This window comes from Macaca mulatta, chromosome 5, assembly GCF_049350105.2.
Source record: "Macaca mulatta isolate MMU2019108-1 chromosome 5, T2T-MMU8v2.0, whole genome shotgun sequence".
NCBI classification, from domain to species: domain Eukaryota; kingdom Metazoa; phylum Chordata; class Mammalia; order Primates; family Cercopithecidae; genus Macaca; species Macaca mulatta.
In genome coordinates this window covers 51,364,047-51,389,222 of record NC_133410.1, presented here as the reverse complement: position 1 = coordinate 51,389,222, position 25,176 = coordinate 51,364,047, and the positions used below count along the sequence as shown (strand labels likewise).

At 43.2% G+C, this 25,176-nt stretch overlaps 2 protein-coding genes across 13 annotated transcripts in view; one reads left to right on the top strand and one right to left on the bottom strand.

The window, feature by feature from the left end:
- Positions 1-479: 479 nt before the first annotated feature.
- On the bottom strand, positions 480-7,770 carry HNRNPDL (heterogeneous nuclear ribonucleoprotein D like). Of its 10 annotated transcripts, XR_001444761.3 has the most exons (9): positions 6,555-7,770; positions 5,589-5,757; positions 5,329-5,490; positions 4,725-4,856; positions 4,443-4,557; positions 3,727-3,897; positions 3,293-3,385; positions 2,822-2,926; positions 1,884-2,139 (listed from the first exon to the last, which is right to left on the bottom strand). XR_001444761.3 is itself a non-coding variant. In NM_001260709.1 (8 exon segments), coding segments are annotated over 7 exon segments (1,263 nt in total). In that variant the 5' UTR covers positions 6,998-7,522; the 3' UTR covers positions 480-2,139; positions 3,293-3,314.
- A 145-nt stretch (positions 7,771-7,915) lies between these two features.
- Positions 7,916-25,176, top strand: part of ENOPH1 (enolase-phosphatase 1) — a 40,396-nt gene continuing 23,135 nt past the window's right edge. For 2 of the 3 annotated variants that reach the window (XM_028848464.2, XM_078003452.1), the window contains exon 1: positions 7,916-8,220. In XM_028848464.2, coding sequence (XP_028704297.2) covers positions 8,137-8,220 — 84 coding nt within the window. In that variant the 5' untranslated portion in view covers positions 7,916-8,136. Of the gene's footprint in view, positions 8,221-8,543; positions 8,708-25,176 lie in introns of those variants that run through there. The other variant, XM_078003453.1, reaches the window with a different exon arrangement.

Here is a 25,176-nt window from a genome sequence, read left to right as displayed (position 1 = left end):
ATGAGCGAGATTACACATTAACATGTTAACCAATGAAATTACTAACGTCTTTTGTTAGGATAACATCACACTGAATTTGGTCTAAACAATGCAAAAGGCAAATACAATGTATGAAAACATATACAAACCGAGTATTTGTTTGTTATAGGTACTTCAGAAGAATTCATTTCTATCCCCTCCCCAATAAACTTGTCCAATTACTTTGTTCTAAATTAATGTTTGGGAATGAGATCTTGATACTAGCTTCACAGTTCATCCAACCTAAGACACTTAGCCTAAGAGTATCTATTCAAATTTGCATCAGTTGGTGAACTGATGGGCCCTGAAATCTTAATTAAATCTAGAGTTCAAAGCCCCTGCAAGAAAAATCAAGTGAATTCTTACTCCCCCTTCAATTGTTTGTAAAACATCTCAATCATCTCTAGATGTAATATATTTTTTCTCAGTCATACATATCAAGACTTGATTAAAAGTTTGGATTTTGTTTAAAAAGCCTTTATTCATTTTTTGATCAGGGAAAAGGACAATCTCAATGTCAACTTGTCACCTAATCATAAATTTGAACTTACAGGATTCACTACCCTAGACACTGCACCTGACAACACAACTTAAAAATGAACTTCCTTCCATTCCCTAAAGTTGCATGTTGAATGAACAGAATCCCTTCTAACAACCAACACTGGTACTTGGCCTAGGTGTGTGTGAGAACAAATAGCAAAACAGCAGCAAAAAAATGCCAAGAGCATTATAACGTGATAGCCCAAGAAGTATAATCATTGTAACCAAGTTGTAAGCACCAAATTAAAAAAAAAAAAAGGGGCTCATCAGCATAAGAAACACGTTTTGTGAGATCACCCGTGTGAGATCAACTACTCTGCCTGTGAACACATCTGCCAATCCCAGTAGCTAACACTGAGGCAAAGGTCCCAAAATCCAACTACACTGAATGCAAAATTCAAAGCTTTTATTTATTCCAGGTCTTCTCAAACCTGGATATAAAACGGCTTTTCAGTGCACCCAGAGGGTCCACTGTAATGACTCAAGTCACATTTGGATTGACACACCTAAGATACCTTTTCCACTATTCCTATGTCTGAATATGGAAATGTTTAACTACTCAGTTCATGCACTGTTAAAAACTAGATTTACTATCAAGACTTTTTCTAAACTCACACAGCATTAATAGCTAACTGTAATACAATTTCCTCAGAATGCCCAAACAGAAAACATTTTGTTCAATCTTGTGGTGACTGCGAGAAAACACAACTAAATCTTTTGCCACTATTTCAAATTTTAATCTAACTTTTGACCACACTCATACCTTTCTACCAAAATCCTTGAGTTATAACTACTTTAAATGCTCTTAAACCATAGATCCTACCAGTTTTACAGTGCTCCTGTGTGCATCTGAATTTTTATCAAGAATTAAGTGATTGTGTTATGATTACAAAGCTTTTACCAGGTGACCACTGATTAAAGCCAAAGTAATTAGCGATTCAAAAATGGCTTTCCAGAGACAGGCACAAAGTAAAAGGAGCTAACAATTTTATTACAATCCAGAAGAAACATGGTCTACTAGAAAGCTTCTACTAATCACAACACTTACGTCTTCCTCTCAGGACAGTCTTCAGATAACCAGAGGGGAAAGAACATTGTTCAAAGGTGTGGTAGAAACCTCACTTAACAGGGAGAAGATGAAGCCTTAAGAGCATAGAATACACCTACAAATTGGGGAAGAGGGTGATGCTGGCTGGCTATTTATAAAGGACCACAGTTTCTCCGTATGAACCAATACTCTCTACAAAATCAACTGTGCCTTAATTATTGCTTATTTTAAATTACATTTTTACAGAGCTATGTAGTACCTGACGCAAAAAAAGCAATCACATAAGGAAGCATTTATTTGAAGTTTAACATGAAATGATACAAATAAAATGTGTATAAACAAATCCACATTGAGTCATAACACAGATAGCAAAGGACAAAGTAAAAACAAAGAAAACTAATTGGCAGCTATATACAGTTGGACACAATCGTGTCTTGTACACTAGAAAGTCTTTTACAAAATAATCATCTTAGATCAACAGAAGACCAATCTTCAATGTCGTCCTGCAAGATGGGTTACTTTAACATCTCCTCCTAAAAACAAAAACAAAATACCAATTAGATTTGTGCAACTCTGACAAGCTTTTAAAGGTCCACTTTCATGAACTGTTTTAAGTCCTCACTTTATTCTTTTCTTCAATAATTAAAGATCATATGCATATTTATTGGCAAAATACAGTTTGGGTAGTCAATAAACTCACCCTGGAGTTCCCAAATAATAATAAATTCAAATCTATTCAGGAAAGAATCTGGGAATACAATCTTCCCATATTCACAGGTTCAACTATGCTAGATTAAGGTCTACTAGAAGCATCTCTAGTAACCCAAGTAAAATGCTATCACAAACACCAATTTCTAATAAGCTTATTACAAGAACATAAATTGAATTGTGCATATGATCTTTAATTTATATCCCAGATTTAAAAGTTCTTGTTTTGGTTTGTAGATTTCACTATTAGCTATAAAAAGAAAAAGCAAGCATTAAATCTTAAAAGAATGAACACTTAAAATGAGGCTCCACAATTGAAATACAACACTAAACAGAAGACCAAAATGATTAAGCTGTAAAAAGGCATTTATGTATTTTAACTCCTGTAAAAAACCATTTAAGTTAAGTTTAGACACTTAATCTCCAAAAAGATTAAAAAAGAAGCCAAAGTCTGAAGTTTTCCACTTTAATCTTTACGCTGGTACATGAAGTTGGAAGAGACCATACCACAGGACAGCGTTTTCTGGTGTATGCCTTGCGCTCTGCCCGCAACGTGCGACCCCCAGAGATAGACGTGGTCAGGGTGACACACGGCCTGCAATGAAGTTCCCGCTGGCGGGTACAAACAAGGTATAATGTCAGAGTTAGAAGACAACATTCTTGTTTTCCTTAAGTTGTACCCATTTCAGTACTTTACCTGTTAATAGTTCTAAAATGTTTAATTATTCCTCTAGACCACCTGGTACACAAAAGCAAACAGAAAAACTCTTAAGTTTTTCTGCAATACTAAAGAAAGTGAGATAAGACTTTAAAGTTAAAGATCTATAGACACTTTAGGCAAAACAGGCTCATAAAGCAATTAAAAAAAATCAACAATTTAGTAAGAACAAGCTACATAGTATTTTGTTTTTACGTTTGTCTATTGATCTTTAAATTAAATTAGACATTTCTACTGTTTTCCTGTACTCTTATACACACCTGTTTTCTCCAATGTTCTCCTTTAGTATGGCTGGTAATTGTTTTGGTGATTGCCACCCCCTCGAGATGCCTTGCCATAAGTGCTCTGTTGACCTATTTTGAAAACACAGAAATTTCATTAAGATAGTTTTCTACAAAACTGTTTCTTTACAAACACACTGAGAAATGATTAAATCTACAAATCTTTGCATGCTAAATAAAAAGTATTAAAATATTAAGATATTTTAACACCCATTATAAGCTAGTCGTAAATCATACATCCTAGTTCATTTATAACCACCAGACTATGTTAGTATAATCACCCTATGATTGTAACATGCCTCAAACACTTAACTCCAAACAGAAAGCCCGTACACACAATTTCAGAACAGGATTGTATGTTAACAATGAATTTTAATACCACTGGTTTATAAAATTAAGTTAAATATTCTTACCACTGTAGTCTGCATATCCCTGTCCATATCCATAGTTCCCATAGTTATACCCAGTATAATCATATCCGCCATAGCCACTATAGTTTTGATCACCACCATAGGCACTATTGTAATTTCCATATCCTTGATCATAATAGTTATTAAATCCTTGGTTCCAGTTTTGGCCCTGACCTGAAACAATGCACAATGATCGTTAGGAAACAACTTCTGACCCCCAATTCTAACATAAAATGATGCGTTCTTGTCTCTCACTCTGCAAATCTTAAAGGGCAGAATGGACATATATAGCGCTATCTGCTTGAAAAACTATTCTTCCAGCTGTTATTAAAAAAGGGGGGCAGAAAGTCCAATTGTGCCAGTATCAAACTTCCTAAATTTAATGGAAAATCATTCAATTTTCCATTAAAGCTGAAGACAGGTATACTGTTCTGTTTAAAACAAGGACTCCTGCCCAAGAAAACCTATCACGCCATGGCGCATCATGTAATGGTACACTTTTCCTGTCAGTGATGACACTAATTGTCAAAGTGGCCATACTTTTAACAGTTTTTTGAAACCAGTGAGCTCACAACAAAAACCACCACACACAACCCCCACTAAGCTGAACATTTTCCTCCCGCTGGAATTGTTTTAAGTTTTAGTTTCGTACAGGACTACTCATATTTAGCAGTATACAGCTTAAACCATGGAGTCATATTCCAAGAATTAAGTCTCACCTCGGCCACGACCCCTCGTACCACCTCGGCCACCAGCCGCAGCACCTCTTCCACCTTTTTGTTGTTGCTGTTGCTGCCTATATACCTCTTTGGGTTGTGCAACTTTGATTTCACACTATAAACAAATTAAAAAACACGAAAATAGAATTTTTACTCAAGTTCTAAAATTTAATCATTTTATTTTTCTCAAACACATTGAGAAATTTCAAAAACTAAAAGATAAAAAAATAAAGAAAAAAGAAATCCTTAAAATTTTCATTTAAAGTACTTAAATGGCTTTACCTTCCCAGAACCAATTTGATGGTATCTGCTTTCTAACAATTTTTTTACTGGCTCTTCATCGGTGTATGTGATAAAACAAAATCCTCTTCTCTCATTTGTTTTTGTATCCATGGGAAGTTCAATATTTTCAATCTGAAATCGAGATGCACACTCAAGGTCATCCCATAATTGTAAAATGCTACCAGAGTGTCAGAATGCCACAGGTACTTTTCAGGCTTCAACTTAAACATGTTATTCTTATCAGGTGACTTCTATACAGACATCACTGCTTTATGATCAACATCAGCCTTCAGTGATTTGTTGTATATTTGAAGCATTGAGAGAAAAGTAAAACATCCTTTAATATTATTTTGTACCCCAAAGATGCCACTAACTAACAAGTCCAAACACCGACCACATTTAAGTGCCCATGTTTTGGCTAAATTAAGATAGTTGGGTTTCCATCAGAGCAGCAATCAAATCAAGGTACAGTCCCTGGAAGCGACTTGAGCAGTCATTTAATCCTACCCTCACACGAAACATGAATCTGCCCTGTATAAATCGGACCAGGATTAAACATTTTATAAACACATCAAGCTTAACATGTGTAAACATAATCACACACCTCTCCAAAGGCTCCAAAATATTCTTTAATTTGTTCTTCAGAAGTATCCGGGCTCAATCCACCCACAAAAACCTTTTTGGGGGGTTCTTTCCCTTTTAAAGCTTTGGCCCTTTTGGGATCTATCAATTTGCCATCCAGTTTGTGTTCTTTCAGTTCCAAAACCTACAAGACAGATTTATTTAATCTGACAGCAGCATATAACCCCCAGAAAAATGTGCAAAACACTACAAAAGCAGCACAATGCAAAACACAGTTCCTACCTTATCAACACTAGCAGCATCTTTGAAAAGCACAAATCCAAATCCTCTTGATCTCCCAGTGACTGGATCTGTTTTAATTGTGCAGTCTACAACTTCCCCAAATCGAGACAAATACTCTGTCAGATCTTTTTTGCTTGTATCCCAGCTCAAGCCTCCAATAAACATTTTACTAGAAATAAAAGGTTTTTTAAAAAATTAACAGTAACTCAAATGGTCCTTCAGTTCTGGAATTAAATCGTAGAATAAAAACAGGAACATTTATCCCCTAAGTGTAAGCAATTTAATCCATGTTTACATTTAATCTATTTCACACAAAAATCCCAATATCCCAACAAAGTTACTCAAACCAGCGGACAGCTCGCTCTCCGCACTACATAAAGCAAAACTCAAAGGAGACCAATAAAATATAGTAAAGGTTCTGCCCAGATTGCTTCAGCTACAAGGCCCAACTTCCTAGATGAATCCCTCACATCTTATCTTAGGTCCATCCTCGTCCTCAGCTGTCAAGCCAACGTTCCACCCAGAGAACTCATCAATCATAATACGTTTTGTGAATCTGGGTACCAGTCGCCTGCTTGTGCCCGAACTCAGAGTCCTCTAAAACTCTTCCCAGGAAAACCGCGCCGAGTGGTAACAGACACACAATGAAGAGGCGTCGGCAGCTGCAGCGAGCGGCGCTGGGAGGCCGGCCCCTCCCCCCCGGGTCCCACGCGGCGCCTGCGCGCTCGGGACAGAGACGCCGCCGCCCTCCTCCTCCAACCCCTCCGCCCTTCCCCCACTCTTCCCGGGTCTCTCCAGTCACCCCCTCGATCTCTTACTTTCCTCTTCCCTCCAAGCTAGTGGGGCCCAGAGGGCACGCGGGGAATCGACTCTGAGAAAGAATGGGGGCAGCGCGCGGCTCACGAGGGACGAAGGGCGCGTGCGGCGCGCTGGGGGAGGGGGAGCGGGGGAAGAAGCGTGCGGTACCCGTCATCCTGCTGATTCTTGCTCGCGTTTATCTTGGATCCCTCTGCGAATTCTTCTATGTTGCTGTACTCGTTCATATCCTCCATAGTGGCGGAGCTGTTGGCAGGGGGGTGCTGGCGCGCAGTCCGGGTCGCGGCAGCAGCGGCGGCGGAGCGTTGTATGGAGCTGGATTTAAAATGGCGGCGGAAGAGATCCGGGCGCCGCCTGCGCCCTCCCTTTATAGTCGCCCCGCCCGCCAATCGGGAGGGCTGCTGGGCGGTGACGTGGCGCTGGGCCCGGCGCGCCCCCTGCCGGGCGGAGCTGGGAGCGAGTGAAGGGAGGAGCGGGGCTAGCTGCCGCGGCGCCCGCGGCCGCCAATGGGAGAGGCTGCGGGAGGCTAAAGTAGCGGGAGCGGAGGGGAACAATGGCGGCGGCACATGGGAAAGCCGGGGCGGGACCTCCATCGCGGCCCTCCCGGCAAGGAGAGAGGCCACGCGTGAGGGGACGCGGGCTTGGGAGAAGAGAAGAATCAGAAGAGAAAAACGAAGGGGCGTAAAGTCCTGGGGTCAGCAGTCCCGAACAGAGCCGACGCAAGGCCACAGTCCCTCTTGCCTTGGGAGCCTTTGTCTCTGGCGTCCGGTCCAGCCCACTCCTACCAAAGAGCCGTGAACCCCGCCTTTTTCTGCCCTCGGTTCGCCAGTGCGGAGCCGCTGCGGCGGCCGCTGCTACCGACTAGCACCGCGGCCGGGCTACTCCGGAAAAAGGCGGACTGCGCCCGGCGCTGGCGACTGAGGCGGCGAGCGCGCTCGCCCGCCGCGCGCACGCGTGTTTTGTCCTCGAGCTGGCAGGAACCAGCCGAACAGGAAGCGGGCGCGCGACGGCCCCTCCGGACAGCGCAGCGCGGGCGTCTCTTCCGCTGTGGCCACGGGCGCGCGGGCCGAGGGGGCGCAGCGAGGCCTCCTGGCTGATCGGCCGAAGCCCGAGCCCCGCGCGGCCTCTCTGGCAGGCTGAGGCCGGGAGGAGGGGCGGAGGCTGGCCAGATGACTGTATCTATGCAAGGACGGAGGCGGTGGGCGGGGAGGGGGCTGGATGCAGTAGAGGGCAAGGGGCACTCACATCCCCGGCGCGCCACTCGCGGGGCTCCCTTCTGCACGTGCCCCGGGCCTCTCCCGCTCGCTCAACCTGTCTGCGGAGGGCGCGCTCTCGCGCATCCTGCTCCCGCGTTCGCTTCTTTGTTCCCGCCCACGCGAGGCCCATTTTGACGGATCGCGTTCGAGGCCCGACGGCGACCAATTGGCGCTGGGCTTTCGCACCCCGCCCCGCCGAACCCAGCACGGCCCGCCCCTTTTCCTGCCCACGTGGTCTCGGGCTCCTGCCCCGTCCTGCTCACGAGTTCAGGGGCTCCTGGGCGGCCGCCTTTTCCAGTGCCAGGTGTGCAGAGGTGTTCTCTTCCCTACGCGCGGCGGGCTGCACTTGGTCGCTGACTCCAAGATCGCGCGGGGCCGTCGGAAGCCCAGGACGGTACCGGGGGCAGCAGCCGCAGCCGGCGCCGCCCTCCACCCTCCCCGACTGCAGGCCGAGTCCCGTAGCATCCGGAAGGGAAATGGTCGTGCTTTCGGTCCCCGCCGAAGTCACCGTGATCCTGTTAGATATCGAAGGTACCACAACCCCGATTGCTTTCGTGAAGGTGAGGGGCGGAAGGGAGCGGGGATGTTACTTCTCCTTAAAAACAGTTATTATTTTTTTCTAAGTATTGCAGGCCTTGCATTAGAGACGAGGGTTAGGAGAGGCGCTGTGGCTTTGCCTCTTCTGTGGAATGGGGAGGGAGGAGAGAAAGCCTGCGGCGGGTGGCGGGGATGCTTTTCCTCGCGGCACTAGCTTCTCCCTCCCCCGCCCTTGGGCTTGGTTGGATCCAGATGGGTGGGAAGGGATGGAAGTTGAAGCTAAAAATCGCCGAAGGGCAGGTAAGCCGGGGCGGGGTGTGACCGTGTGGGCCTCCCTACCCGGCAGGTGTGCACCCGGTCGCTTCCGCCGGTGAGCGCAGCCTTTCTGCTCCGTCGGGCCTGGTGTGGCAGCGGCAGCGATTTAATGGTCCTTGAAGCTTCTAATCTCAAAATGGAAAGACTGAAGTGTCAAGAGGAGTCTTCAGGTGGCCCTGGTGTCGGGCAATCAAGGTTCCTCTTTGCCCCTTCCCACTCTTGCTGTTAGTGGCCAAACTGCACGCTGTATTACTTTACTCTGTTAGGCTCTGTGGTCCACAGCGCTGATTTTTTTTGAGCGATAGGACACGTTTAGATTCCGTTCACTTTCCTCAGAAAACCGTAGAAGCTTGAAGCTCTTATCCAGAGCGTTCCTTCTAGGATGTCATTGTGAACCAGCACTTGTCTGCACCTCAGCTTACAACTTAGCGGATTCCTTCTTTATTCTTTGTCTGTTAGAATAAGTAAATATGAAATGTTACTTTAATTTTTGAAAGAATTCCTCAGGCCTTGTCTTTTTATTTGGCTCCCTGAGGTTTAAGAATTCATTGCAGGCCGGGTGCGGTGGCTCACACCGGTAATCCCAGCACTTTGGAAGACTGAGGCGAGCGGATCACGAGGTCAGGAGATCGAGACCATCCTGGCTAACACGGTGAAACTCAGTCTCTACTAAAAATACAAAAAATTAGCCGGGCGTGGTGGTGGACGCCTGTAGTCCCAGCTACTCGGGAGGCTGAGGCAGGAGAATGGGTGAACCCGGGAGGCGGAGCTTGCAGTGAGCTGAGTTAGAGCCACTGCACTCCAGTCTGGGCAACAGAGCAAGACTACGTGTCAAAAAAAAGAAAAAAAGAAAAAAAAAGAATTCATTGTAGATACAAGTACTTCTTCTTAGAGGTGCTTGCATACACAATCATAGTCGAGATATACAAAGTATATTACAAAGTAGGAAAAATCCATTTTCCAAGAAACCGAGCAGCTTGGGTTTTAAATTCTATTTTAGTTTACATTTTAAAAAAATTACCTGTGAATGAGGCTTTTTTTTTTTTTCTTTGAGACAGTCTCACTCTGTTGCCCAGGCTGGAGTGGAGTGGAGTGCAGTGGTGCAGTCACAGCTAACTGCAGCCTCGACCTCGCTGGGCTTAGGGCATCCTCCTGCCCCAGCCGCTGGAGTAGTTGGGACGGAAGGGAGAGCCACCATGCCTGGCTAATTTTGTATTTTTTGTAGAGACGGGGTTTTGCCATGTTGCCCAGGCTAGTCTGGAATTCTTGGCCTCCCAAAGTGCCAGGATTACAGGCATGAGCTAAGGCGCCTGGCCTGAATGAGTTTCTTGATGTAGGTTATAATATAAAATCCATGTATGCTTTTAGGACACCAAACATAACAACCACTTAAAATTCTTTTAGAAGAATCACAGTACCTTGACATCTTAGCATAGGTTCAGAAGAAATCGAGTTTAGCATTTTCTCCACGGTTTTCATTTTTGTTTTGAGGCGGAGTCTCGCTCTGTCACCCAGACTGGAGTGCAGTGGCATGAGCTCAGCTCCCTGCAACCTCTGCCTCCCAGCTTCAAGCGATTCTTCTGTCCCAGCCTCTCCAGTAGCTGGGATTACAGACATGTGCTACCACATCCAGCTAATTTTTGTATTTTTAGTAGAAAGATGGTTTCACCAGGCTGGTCTCGAACTCCTGACCTCAAGTGATCCACCCACCTGAGTCTCCCAAAGTGCTGGGATTACAGGCATGAACCATGGCGCCCGGCCTCTTCCCCACATTTTGTTTTGTTTTTTTGTTTTGTTTTGTTTGAGACAGAGTCTTGTTCTGTCTCCCAGGCTGGAGTACAATGGTGCACCTCCGCCTCCCGGGTTCAAGCGAGTACAGTGTTGTACCTCCGCCTCCTGCCTCAAGCGATTCTGGTGCCTCAGCCTTCTGAGTAGCTGAGATTACAGATGTGCACCACCACGCCCGGCTAATTTTTGTATTTTTAGTAGAGACACAGTTTTGCTATGTTGGCCAGGCTGGTCTGACTTCAGGTGATCCGGCCTCATTGGCCTCCCAAGAGTGCTGGGATTACAGGCGGGAGCCACCGCGCCTGACCTTCTCCACATTTTTAATCACACCAGAGACCTTTGCGGAAAATTCCAGGACAAATACTGATGATTGATTAATTTCCTTTTTTTGGATTGTGACAGAGTAACTGCTTTCTTGGTTTTCAGAGAAAAAAGGAGTCCTCATTTTTGTTATTTATAGTTAACAGCTCACTCGTTCCATTCTGACTCTCTCTTGCTTTGTACTGTCATCAGGAGACCAAAGATAAGAACAGGAGAGGTAGTGATGTGGCATTAGATCATTAGATACTACCATTATCTGAAGGTAGATTTAGGGAATAAGAAACCTCATACAAAATCAATTTTGCATCAAAACATAATACCCCTCCCCCACCTTTTCCCCCAAGTGTGTCTTCTGCTAGATGACATTATGAGCCACTTCTTGGAATCTTTGTGTCTGTGGCAGACTTATTCTGAAATCCGAAAATAAAAATGTCTTAGTTGCCTGAATAAATTTTTCTGAGTTTGACGCTAGGCAATGTGCAAATTCAATGCAGGCTGCAAAAGAATGATTCAGGGATCTCATTTAAAGGATAATTTCTTATGCCCTGTCCTATAATACTATCTATTGTTAGTTATTAATATTGTTGATCTATTATAATCTAATCTATTATTATGATTTGTTAGACATGCATTTATCAAAACCATTGTTCCTAAAAGTATGTTTAAAAGAAAGGTCTATGTGGATGTTTGGTAATTATGGTAATTATGTAATAAAGGATTCCATTAAATGCACTTTTGGGAAATGCTAGTCAGAATGAATGCAAATAGATTTCTTTATTGCATGACTGCTCAGAACCTTCAGTATCATACATATATACACACATACACACTTTGTGAGATTTCAAGAGAGTGACATTTCACAAATCTACCTGAACAAAAAACTTAGTAGAGTATCTCAGTGACTAATCTTTTAAATACCTTTTAAAGAGATGCTGAGTTACATTCTTGAATCTGAGCACGGACGGAGAGGTTGAGCATGGGAGTTGAAAGATAATCTACTTGGAGCTTTAAAGTCAGAGTAGGTGTGTGAACTTGTAGCCCTTCCTCCTGTGGAATGATGGAAGGAAACATTGAGTACTGTATACATGCAGTACTCGATCCTTGACTCATTCTAAAAGACTGTGTACGCACTGTGTCTACACTTTACTTAGGATGGAACTGAGGCTCTGAAAAGTTGAAGAAGATGCCTGGGATTTGAACTCAGATTGTCTTATTCATAAAAACTCTTATTTTTTCCATTACTGCACTCAGCCTTGGAAACGGGACCCTCCTGTTTGTCCTGTCTCCTTTGCTTGGCTGCTGTGTATGTTAAATGACACAGTTAGTATGAGAGTCCTTTAATCAACGTGAAGTATTGTACTATAAAAGTATATGGTAACAAGCTGGATGCGGTGGCTCGGGCATGTAATCCCAGCACTTTGGGAGGACAAAGCAGGTGGATCTCTTGAGGTCAGGAGTTCAAGGCCAGCCTGGCCAACATAGTGAAAGCCAGTCTCTACTAAAAATACAAAAATTAGGCCAGGTGTGGTAGCTCATAATCCCAGCCCTTTGGGAGGCCGAGATGGGATGGGTGGATCACTGAGGTCAGGAGTTCAAGACCAGGCTGGTCAACATGGGGAAATCCCCGTCTCTACTAAAAATACAAAAATTAGCCAGGCATGGTGGTGAGCACCTGTAATCCCAGCTACTTGGGAAGCTGAGGCAGGAGAATCACTTGAACTCGGGAGGCAGAGGTTGCAGTGAGCCGAGATTGTGCCACTCCCTTCCAGCCTAGGCAAGAGAGCAAGACTCTGTCTCAAAAAAAAAAAAAAAAGAAAGAAAAAAATTAATAAATAATTCAAAAATTAGCTGGGCATGGTAGTGCGCGCCTGTAATCTCAGCTACTGGGGAGGCTGAGGTGGGAGAATTGCTTGAACCTGGGAGGCAGCAGTTGCAGTGAGCTGAGATAGTGCCACTGCACTCCAACCTGGGTGAAAGAGCGAGACTCTGTCTTAAAAAAGTATATGGTAACAAATTTTCAGTTTATACCACGTCTTTGTGTCTTGCCTGAGGATCATTGCAACTTGTAGGGAGTAGAGCTGCAGCAGAGCCCAGTTTTCCTTAGATGTTCCCGCTGCATCTAAGTCCACCACTACCATTCTTGCCCTTTACCACAGGACACATACTTCTGGTGTTTGTTCTTTTTTGCTTTTGTTTTTCTGAGACCAGGTCTGCCTCTGTCCCCCAGGCTGGAATACAGTGGCACGATCACAACTCACCGCAGCCTCGGCCTCCCAGGCTTAAACAATCCTCCTACCTCCAGTCTCCTGAGTAGCTGGGACCACAAGTGTGCACCACCACGCCCAGCTAACTTTTTTTTTTTTTTATAGAGATGGGGTTTCACAGTGTTGCCCAGACTAGTCTCAATCTCCTGAACTCAAACAATCTTCCCTTCACGGCCTCCCAGAGTGCTGGGATTATAGGCATGTGCCACCATGTTCAGCTAATTTTTAAAATTTTTTGCAGAGATGAGGTCTCACTGGGTTGTTCAGGCTGGTAAAGCATTTTCAGAAATAGTGAATTCATTCTTGATTATTTAACTGTGCTTATAATTTATGTCCTCTTAAATATATTCTAATAATGTATTTTAGAAGATAATAATTGGGGGGAGTGTTGCAGTTGACATCTTTCTTATGAAAACTGCTATATTAAATTATGGTCTTTCTAGGAAGGCAGCTTGAAGTCTGATAGTTATCTCCCAACTTTGGTTAAACATCCATTTGATAAGTATTATTACTTGTGTTATTGCCAGCATTGAGAAGTGTATGATGTGCACTCTGCCCACACGATGAAACAGCTAGAATAAAGCCTACAAGGATGGCAAATTGGAAGCATTCTTCTACCTGTACTATTTATTACTGACACCAGTAACTGTAATAGGATCTCTTTCCCTATCTTCATTCAGTCTACAGATTTAGGCTTTTTCATCTGCAAGGGTGGGTTACTAGGATATGTTTTGTTTATAAAGGTGGTGATGAAGGTTAAATGCAAAAGCCTTTGAAAATTATGAAGTCCTATAGAAACACTGATTATAACGCAGGAAGTATCAGACTGGAGGAAATAGAAAGTACTTATGAAGGAAGGATTGGTAAGGAAAAGAGGGAACTTACATTTCCTGAAACCCACCATGCTTCCAATTACTTCCACCATGTTTACTCCCAGTTAGTCTGCTCCTTATTGCCCTACCCAGAGATACATTAAAAATAAGATGCAGGATATTGTTGATCTCTAAGAATTTGTGGAAGCACTGGAATGGCAGATAAGTAGTTATTGATGGGTTGATAAACCACTGCCCCCTTCTCCCCAACCTTTTCTACTGCTTAGGGCAGTGTTTCCCAACTACATTCATGGTAGTATGTGAGAGGATTTTTGTTGACTCGGCTTGAAACAAGGTGAGGAGTCTTTGGAGAATCACTGTCTTGCGTATATCAAGAGGTGGATAGAGCCTTAGCCTTGGTAGTTCACACCTGTAATCCTAGGACTTTGGAAGGCCGAGGTGAGAGGATTGCTTGAGTCTAGGAGTTGAAGACCAGCCTGGGCAACGTAGCATGACCTTGTCTCTACTAAAAATAAAAAAAGTTAGCCAGGTGTAGTGGCATGTGTCTGTGATCACAGCTACTCCGGAGGCTGAGGTAGAAGGATCATTTGAGTCTGGGAGGTCAAGGCTGCAGTAAGCCATCATTGTGCCACTGCAGTCCAGCCTGGATGACAAAGCAAGACCCTGTCTCAAAAAAAAAAAAAAAAAAAAATGGTGGATAGAAAGCACCTCTAGCCTCCTCTGGAAGGAAACTGTCCCACCTAGCTGGGAGGGGCCTCACCTAGGATTCAGGAGACCTGGGCTGCCTACCACACGAGCCTTAGACAATCTGCTCACCCAGCCACCTGTTAGTTCCCTAAAGCTGGGACTGTCATGTTCATCCTACTCTCACACAGAATATATTGTAATGATTATCATCATCATCATCATCGTTGGAACTGAAAGAATCTGCATTAAGTAAATAATTCAGGCTGGGCACGGTGGCTCACCCCTGTAATCCAAACACTTTGGGAGGCAAAGGTTGGAGGATCACTTGAGGCTAGGAGTTTGAGACCAGCCTGGGCAACATAGCAAGACCATGTCTTAAAAAAAAAAATTATAAAAATAGCACCTCTGGCTTTGATTTCTGGTTCCTTATTTTTCTAGAACCTTCAGTATTGTAGCATTAGCATAATCTTTCCAGCCTAATCAATCCTTCTTTCTTTCCTTTCCCTCACATTTAATTGAATACCTGTCATGTTCCAGGATATGGTAGGGATCCAGAGTCCTTAAGACCCAACCGTCACCCTCAGGGAACCTAGAAAGGAAGACAGTTACATAAATAGGTTACCTTTGCACAATCACAGTCCTCTGTAGTCTCCCATTGGCTGTGAGATGAGAGCTCAACAAATTGGGTTTTCCAACTTTCTATCCCTCTCTTCCTTTACACTTTACATAGCTGAACATGCACATTCCAATCATGCCCTTTCTTGCTGCCACCATTCTTCCAACTTGGAATGTCATACCTTTTCCTCCCCAAGTGTGGGGCTCATGCACTCATTAACTTAAAAAAAAATTACTTATTGTGCTAAGCTGTGGGAATATGGAAGTAAGAGCTACCTCTGCTTGTAAAGGACCTATTTAAGCACGTCCTCTGTACTCATTGCCAGTACCATGTATAGTGTTTGCTACTGGAGCCAGTAGCTGACTTGTGATGTTGCATGTGTGTCCTCTTTTCCAGGCTATATGGAACGCTCCTCAAGGGCAAGGACCAGAGCCTCACACAGTGCTTACATATCAGGCATGCCGTACATGCTGGGTGATGGTGATATGCATTCTGGAATGGGTGTGGGAGGGACTGGGATTCAGTTTCTTCCACACTCTACAATCCTTGCTATTTCAGATTTCCTCAAGGTGGTACTTTATTGTATTTGGACGATTTAACTGAAAGTGTTTCTAGAGTGGCATTGGAATTCATTGACTCAACATTTCCAAAACCTACAAGTTTTAGAGGATGAAACCAGCTGATAATGGAAATTAAATGTCATAAAAGAGAAAATTTTATTAACAAAATTAAGATAAAAAGTGAAATATGTTATTCTATAGAAACTTGCATCTGTTAATGTAAGACTAGAGGAAAGGTTTTCCTACCCTCCCCAAATATTCTTCCTAGAAAATTAGTTCACCTTGATTATAAAATTGCAGATAAAGAAGAGTATGATATAGAGAGTGAAAGCCCTGATATGCTCCTACCACCCAGAGGTGACCATTAAGAGTTTGGTGAATATTCCTTCTGTTTTTTTCCCTAGGTACATAGTAAAGTCATAGAGATCTTTGAAAGATATATAGTCAGACTGATTGAGCAAAAGGGGTTGGACATGGTGGCTCACACCTGTAATCCCAGCACTTTGAAAGGCCGAGGCAAGGAGATTACTTGAGTCCAGCAGTTAAAGACCAGCCTGGGCAACATAGGGAGACCCCATCTCTACAAAGAATAAAAAATTGGCTGGACATGGTGGTGTGCACCTATAATCCCAGCTACTCAGGAGGCTGAGGTGGGAGGATCACTTGAGCCCAGGAGGTAGACTGTGGTGAGCCATGATTGTGCTACTGCATTCCAGCCTAGGTGACAGAGCTGGAATGCAGTGGCATGATCAAAAAAATAAATAACAATTTTTAAACGGGGCACCAATTTTAAGCTATAACCCCTATATTTTAAATACATAGGCTGGATTTTATCTTGCTCATACAGACTTAAAATGATACCCTGTGTTTAGCCCTGAAAAGTGCTTGCTGCTTTGTCTGATGGGTCTTAACATTTTCTATCCTTACAGCTTACCCTGTGTTACCACTCCACTAAAGAAAAAAAAGTATTCTTTTTTACAATAAAAGGTTATTTCTATATGAAACTTTGAATTTCACATTTATCAACTCATTTTATTTTCAAAATTGGTTTTGGTGGAGGTGCAGGTCAGAAGAGGAATGGAAACCAACCCGCCCTAATCCTATTGCACCATTTTCCCATCAGCTCACTAAAGAGTTGTGTGGAAACTTGGTAGCTTTATCCTCAGAGGCCTTCCTGGCTCCTCTCTGGACCTTTCCTAGGTGACACCATTTCAGGAAAATGGGTTTCTTTTCGAAGACAGAACATGTTTAGGACAGAAGGGGGTTGTTTGCCTTCTACGTATGTGCATGAGGGGTTCATTTCTTAGCTTGATTTTCTTTCCAGTGATTCATAATGTGACCTTCTAACAAGTTCATTTTCTTAAGTCTAAAAAGTGTGGACCTGATACCCTTTACTGAGTAAAGAGAAACTAAGGCGTGCGGTTTGGAAACTAATGGTAATTTCAGCATTGAGACCTTGGGTGGGACTTTGGAGCTCACTATCAGAACAGTGTTTGACAGTTAAGCTTGTGTATACTTGGACTCCAAGAGACTCGATAACTCCCTGGGCTGGTCTCGTATGGGTCCAAGTCGTTGTAAGTTCAGGAAGCTAATTAGATCCCTTTGATGGGGGTAAAGATGTACATCCCCTGATCTGATAGGGGGTAGATTCCAGGGATCTGACTCTACAAACTCAAAAAGAAAGACCTGATTGATAAACTGTAATCCCAGTTTGTTAATTTGTACTTAAACTTTATGTGCCTTTGAAAAATGGAGGAAGTAGGAGCTCCTATTTCATAGGGTTATTATGAAGATTAAAATGACATTATTCAGGCCATGCATTATCAGTAAGTTGAGTAAATTTTGAATGCTTCGTGGTGGCAGTGGTGAGAAGTGATTGGATCTGAATACATTTTGAAGGTAGAACTGATGGAATTTGCTGATGGATTGGTTGGATGTGGAGTTTGAGAGAAAGAGGAGTCAAAGATGACTCTAAGGTTTTTGGCCTGAGCATCTAGAAGGATGGCTCTGTCATTTACTGTGATGTGGTTATGTAGGGGGAGAAGGAGGATTAAGGGATGGAATCAAGAGTGTGGTTTCAGACGTGTTTAGTTTGAGATACTTAATAGACATCCAAGTGGGGATATTGGGTAGGCATTTGGAAAAGGTCCAAGCCAAAGGTAAGAATTTGGGGATCATTAGTATAAATGGTATTTAAAGTCATGGAATTAGATAAGATCACAAAGGAGTGATTATAGGTAGAAAAGAGAAGTGCTTGTCATACTAAGTGCTCAGTAAATGTTGGCAATTACTCCCATTACTATAACTTCTTGAATTATTATTGCTGATACTTTATAGGAAATGTTACAGAACTGCTGGGTGAACCATAATCTCTCATTTTCTTAGTATGAAACCTCTTTGGGGAATCAAAGCTATATTAGAAATTTCCATAAAGAATATGCTGTCAAGATCCAGGGAGTTAGATGATCCTAGTGAGTAGTGTTCCTTGAAGTCATTCACCCGTGAGAGCTGGATGGCTTCAGGTGTTGGGGATTGATAGGCCTGGGTTTGAGTCCTGGCTTTACTCTGCACCCGCAGTGAAACGTCTTTGAACCTCAGTTTCTTCATCTATGAAAAAGGGCTTACCTTGCAAGGATGTTAGGCAGATTCAAGGAGATGAATGTGAATGCCTTCCTTTCCCCTCCACTGTTAAGGACTAGGACTCTGGGCCAGTCAGTTTCCCTCTCTGGAACTCATTGGAGATAATGGAGATATTCTGTCTCTTTTGTGCTGCTGCTTAAAACCTTACTCCAATTACTAGCCCTTCTGTACTGATAACCATCCCTTGTTCAGTGTGATTCATTGCACTTAATTAGATAACAGCATATCTTTTGTTAATTATAATTTAATCTCCTTAATGGGATTATCTTTTGTCTTATCAGCACAACATTGATTGATTCATTTTGAATGCACATGTGAAATCTGATGTTCATTCCTGAAGGGGTGGCCTGCCCCTCCACACCTGTGGGTGTTTCTCGTTAGGTGGAACGAGAGACTTGAGAAAAGAAATAAGACACAGAGACAAAGTATAGAGAAAGAAAAGTGGGGGCCCAGGGGACCGGCGCTCAGCTTACAGAGGACCCACGCCGGCGGCGGCCTCTGAGTTCCCTTAGTATTTATAGATAATTATCTTTACCATCTTAAAGATAAGGGAGTGGCAGGACAATAGGATCATTTTTAGGGAGGAAATTAGCAGTAAGACATAAGAACAAGGATCTGTGACATGAATAAGTTTAAAGGAAAATCCTGTGCCTTGAGATAAACCTTTTAGCAACATTGTTTCATCCTATCACATGGGGATAAACCTTGGACAATACCTAGCTTTTCTAGGAACAAAGTCACACCCTGCACGCCCAAAATCCATTAAACCTTGAGTTACCACAGCACATGTCTCTTGCAAGGACAAGGTTGGGGGTAGGGTCACAGATTAACAGCATCTCAAATACAGAACAAAATGGAGTCTCTTATGTCTACTTCTTTCTATATAGACACAGTAACAGGCTGATCTCTTTCTTTTCCCCACATTTCCCCCTTTTCTTTTCAACAAAACCACCATTGTCATCATGACACCGAGATTACATACTTCACAAAGTAACAGAATATCACAAAGCAAGTGGAGGCAGGATGAGATCACAGGATGGTGTTAAAATTAAAATTTTTGGGCATGCATAGTCATGGATAACATCTTATCAGAAAACAGGGTTTAAGAGCAGACAACCTGTCTGACCAAAATTTATTAGGTGGGAATTTCCTCATCCTAATAAGCCTGGGAGCGCTACAGGAGGCCGGGGCTTATTTCATCCCTTCGGCTTCAACCGTAAAAGGCGGCACGCCTCCAAGGGGGTCGTTTATAGGCCTACCCTCAGAGCGCATTCTCTTTCTCAGGGGTGTTCCTTGCTGAGAAAAAGAATTCAGCGATATTTCTCCTATTTCATAATGAAAAGAGAAGAAATATGGCTCTGTTCCGTCCGGCTCACCGGCGGCCAGTTCAAGGTTGCCTCCCTTGTTCCCTGAACATTGCTGTTATCCTGTTCTTTCTCCAAGATGCCCAGATTTCATATTGTTCAAACACACATGCTCCACAAACAATTTGTGCAGTTAAGGCAATCATCACAGGGTCCTGAGGTGACATATATCCTCCTCAGTTTACAAAGAAGATGATAGAATTAAGAGATTAAAGTAAAGACAGACATAAGAAATTACAAAAGTATTAATTTTGGAGAACTAATAAATGTCCATGAAATCTTCACATTTTATGTTTTTCTGCCGTGGCTTCAGCCAGTCCCTGCATTCAAGGTCCCTGACTTCTCGCAATGTTCTCCCTCCCTTTTCCTCTATATAAATGTGCCATGGTGATGAAGGCTTGTTCGTTAGTCAATGGTGCTCGATTGCGGTGTTTCCGTCTCCGTGGAGGCGCTTTTCTTTGCATCTCCGATGGGTTCATTGTAGAACTTCAAATGTTTAGTGGGTATCCAAACAGGAAGCTGATTTTCTCCTGGTGAAACACAAGCAAAACCTCTTCCCCAGGTTATCACCTTCCCTATTTCCCATGTCTTATTTTTGTTGTCTTTCCACCAAATCAGTTTTCCTTCATGTGGACTGTTCTTTTTACCAGTAAGATGTTGTTCTGCAGAAGTAGTAGTCTGATTTCTATAAATGTTTAAAAAATTTAAAGTATAGAGTGCTAGATTAAGCTGCATCTGAGGAGTGGTATACTCCTTACTGTCTCCCCCTTTTTTTTGTTTAATTAGTTGAGTTTTGAGTGTTCTATTAGTTCTTTCAACTATGGCCTGTCCTTGGGAATTATAAGGAATTCCTGTTGTATGTGTAATATTCCACTGATTTAAGAATTTTTGGAAAGCTTTACTACAATAACCTGGTCCATTGTCAGTTTTAATTTTTTCTGGAACTCCCATTACAGCAAAACAAGATAATAAATGTTTTTTAACATGGGAAGTACTTTCTTGATTATCTGGTCCTAAACAATGTAAAATCATTGTACTTTCGTACACTTCTGAAGCTGTGCCTGCGCCGACAAGTCTTGTAACAGCCTTTTGTTTAGGCCAATTTTTTGGCCACTGATTTAAAGCAATGACAGAGACATCTGCTCCAGTGTCTACCAACCCTTCAAACTGTTTTCCTTGAATGATGGCCTTACACACAGGTCTGCTCTCAGAGACCAGACTTGCCCAATATGCAGCCTTTCCTGTCGGATCAGTGCTTCCGAACCCTCCTGTTCTTTTTATCTCACTGTTTCCAACTTTAATATAAGGTAGGAGTAATAATTGAGCAATCCTGTCTCCTGGACTGGCACTCCAAGGAATTGAGGAACTAATAACCAATTGAATTTCGCCTTTAAAGTTTGAATCAACCACACCAGTATGAATTTGAACTCCTTTTAGATTTAAACTTGATCTTCCTAAGATTAGTCCTACAGTCCCCTCAGGCAATGGGCCATATACCCCTGTGGGGATTTTTTGTGGAGGCTCCCCTGGAAGCAGAGAGACTGCTTGTATGGTGCATAAATCTACTGCTGCACTGCCGCTTGTGGCGGGGGATAATTGCTGTATTGTGATAACTGGCTTATTCCCTGAGACACTTGTGGCAGTGGGGGTTGTTGTTCCTGAAAACCCTGAGGAACAAAGGGCTGAATTTGGAATGCCCCAGTTTTGTTGCGGGGCCTGAGGCTGGCCCCTCCTCTCGTTTCCCGACAGTAGTTGCCCATTTTTATCAAATTTAGAACGACATTGATCACCCCAATGTTTTCCCTTTTTACATCTTGGACATAGGCCAGGTGGCTCTTTATCTGTTCTTGTAGTAGCTTGAGTAGTTACATTTTGTTTATTTGAGACTAGGCAATTCTTTTTTAGATGACCAATTTGACCACAATTATAACATCTTCCCCCAAATGTTCTAACCTGTCCTCCTAAAGCAACTCCTGTGATTGCTTGAGCCATAAGCATAGCTTTATGCATAGCTCCTCCAATTCCATCGCAGGCCTTAACGTACTCCGAGATTACATCTGATCCTGCGGGAACCCTTCCTTTTAATGGCTTAATGGCTGATTGACAATCAGGATTGGCGTTTTCATATGCCATCAACTCCACTATGACCTTACGGGCATTCTCATCGGTAATTGACTTTTGAGCAGCATCTTGAAGTCTTGCTACAAAATCAGGGTAGGGCTCTTTAGAGCCTTGTCTTATTGTATTAAAGGAGGGACAGGCTGTTCCTGGGTCTTGGATTTTCTCCCAGGCCCTAAGGCAGATAGCCCTGATTTGCTCAATGGCCTCATTTGGCATTATTACTTGTTGGTCAACAGTGCTCCAATTTTGACCTATTCCTAATAGTTGATCTGCATCTATGTCAATTGGAGGATTGGCAGTCCTATTTTTTCTGACCTGTACTTGTGCCCCATCAATCCACCAAGTCTTAAATTGTAAAAACTGAGAGGGTGAGAGTGAGGATTTTGCCAGAATCTCCCAATCATAAGGAATGAGTCTATGTCCATGAGCAATGGAATCTAATAATGTTCTCATGTAAGGAGAGTTGGGTCCATACTGTTTTACTCCCTCTTTCATTTCTTTTAGCATTTTTATAGAAAAAGACTTATATCTGGCTTCAGCTACGGGAAGCTCTCCCTCTTGGGCCCCTTCTCCAGGTGGTCTTGCTTCTAATATTACTGGGAATTGCCACGCCTCAATATCTCCTTGTTTTCTTGCCTCATCAATAATTTTATGTAACGCACTACCCTGTGTACTAGGCGGTGCTGTAGGATTAAGTCTTATGGTGGGCGGCTGAGGATATGGCGCCCTGCCCTGTGGCGCTAGAAATGTTCCTGGCTGTCCACACGGATTTTCTGGGGGCAACCGATACTGCAGTTCGGCTGGCGGCCAGTATTGATAGGCTACTGGCGGCTGGGTCTTATCTTCTACCGGCTGATATTGTGGACACTGCATTTGGAGTGGCATTGCCATGACAGAGACTCTATCTTTTTCTATTTGATCTTCTTTTGGAGTTTGTACTTGTTTAACCTGCATTTGAGGTTGTAAAGTTACAGGCATTTGAGCTGCTGGAAGAGCAGTTGGCCATCGTGGTTTAGACTCTGATGGCTCTGCTAATTCTGGATTTTTTTCTTCTAATTTTAACGTTTCAGGATATACTACCTCCTGTAATTGATTATTGTCAACATTTTGCGTTGACCGAGCCATAGCCGGCTCTGATACACATTCACAGTGTGAACTTTCCTTTCCTTTCCGGGATTCTATCCCTGCCTCTTTTTCACAATCTACTGCACAGCTTTTAGGGACATCAGAAATTGGAACGCTATCTTCTTCTGTTTGAAATGGTTCTAAAGCTACTTTAATGATGACCCAATCATTCCATACTGTGAGCGGAATGATTTTACCTTCCCTGCTTGCTTGTTTTAATTCTTTGCCAATTTTTTCCCAGTCTTTTAGATCTAAAGTTCCCTGTTCTGGAAACCATGGACAAAACTGCTCTATTGTTTGAAATAGTGTAATTAGATTTTTGGTAGAGACTTTAACTCCCCCTCTTTTTAAGAGAATTTTAATAAAGCTGCGATAAGAGGCATATTTACTCTTAGTTTGCCCCATTGTTACCCTAGGTTCTTCCGAGCGCACAAGCTTACCGCAAGGCTGACTGTAGACGTACTCGGGAGTCTCTCGTCGACTTGTCCTCAGTGACCACGCTCCAGCGTACCTTCACCTTAGAGAAAAGCTTCCACGTTGGGCACCAGATGAAGGGGTGGCCTGCCCCTCCACACCTGTGGGTGTTTCTCGTTAGGTGGAACGAGAGACTTGAGAAAAGAAATAAGACACAGAGACAAAGTATAGAGAAAGAAAAGTGGGGGCCCAGGGGACCGGCGCTCAGCTTACAGAGGACCCACGCCGGCGGCGGCCTCTGAGTTCCCTTAGTATTTATAGATAATTATCTTTACCATCTTAAAGATAAGGGAGTGGCAGGACAATAGGATCATTTTTAGGGAGGAAATTAGCAGTAAGACATAAGAACAAGGATCTGTGACATGAATAAGTTTAAAGGAAAATCCTGTGCCTTGAGATAAACCTTTTAGCAACATTGTTTCATCCTATCACATGGGGATAAACCTTGGACAATACCTAGCTTTTCTAGGAACAAAGTCACACCCTGCACGCCCAAAATCCATTAAACCTTGAGTTACCACAGCACATGTCTCTTGCAAGGACAAGGTTGGGGGTAGGGTCACAGATTAACAGCATCTCAAATACAGAACAAAATGGAGTCTCTTATGTCTACTTCTTTCTATATAGACACAGTAACAGGCTGATCTCTTTCTTTTCCCCACAATTCCTAAGGTTTCAGTTTTCAACTTACATCCCTTGTGTGGGTCCAGCCCTGTTTACCCCCATGAAGATGAGGACAGTAGGATTTTAATTCCTGAGACCATGTGGCAGCCAGAACACAGAAACTTCTTGATAGCTCCTACTATGGTCTTCAGGAAGCCTATTTGAGGAGCAATTCTAATACCACAACTGCTGAAACTATCTGGCAGATAGCATGGACCACTCCAAGAAGTAGCAATTTTCATTGTTAGAAGTATTTAAACAAAGCTTGGTGTATTAGTCTGTTCTCATGCTGCTAATAAATACATACCTGAGACTGGGTAGTTGATAAAGGAAAGAGGTATAATGAACTCACAGTTCCACATGGCTGGGGAGGCCTCATGATCACGGTGGAAGACAAAGAGCAAAGGGACGTTTTACATGGTGGCAGGCAAGAGGGCATGTTCAGGGGAGCTCTCCTTTATAAAACCATCAGATTGCCGAGCGCGGTGGCTCACGCCTGTAATCCCAGCACTTTGGGAGGCCGAGGCGGGTGGATCATGAGGTCAGGAGATCAAGACCATCCTGGCTAACATGGTGAAACCCTGTCTCTACTAAAAATACAAACAATTAGCTGGATGTGGTGGCGGGCACCTGTAGTCCCAGCTATTCCGGAGGCTGAGGCAGGAGAATGGCGTGAACCCGGGAGGCAGAGCTTGCAGTGAGGCGAGATTGCGCTACTGCACTCCAGCCTGGGTAACAGAGCGAGACTCCCATCTCAAAAAATAAATAAAATAAAATAAAACCATCAGATCTTGTGACAGTTATTTACTCCCAGCACTTTGAGAGGTTGAGATGGGAGGATCACTTAAGCCCAGGAGTTCAAGACCCGCCTGGGCAATGTAGTGAGACTCTGTCTCTACAAAAAGAAGAAGAAGAAAAAAAACAGTAAATTAAAAAAACCAAAAAAACCTAATATATTACATTCTCCTAATATTATTATCACAGACATCTGACAGTAAACATCTGTGGGAAGACTGCATGGGAAGGCTAACTTTAATAGAGAAAGATGCTAGGTGGCAAGATCATCAAAGTAAGTGTATTTGAGCCAGGGAAGAAAAGTGGCTCAGCACAAATGTGGTTCTTCAGATTGATCATAGTATAGCTAATTCACTACCTGTGCTGATAAGCTCTGTTCTGTTGAAGTCACAGTCTAGTCACTCTGATTGGAA

Coding starts and splice junctions, on each gene's coding strand:
- HNRNPDL (XM_028847961.2), bottom strand. CDS start 6,997: ATGGAGGTCCCGCCCCGGCTTTCCCATGTGCCGCCGCCATTGTTCCCC. Junction 4,857..5,328: donor ATTTTGGAGCCTTTGGAGAG/GTGTGTGATTAT, acceptor TCTCGATTTCAG/ATTGAAAATATTGAACTTCC. Junction 3,898..4,442: donor TACGAGGGGTCGTGGCCGAG/GTGAGACTTAAT, acceptor GCATTGTTTCAG/GTCAGGGCCAAAACTGGAAC.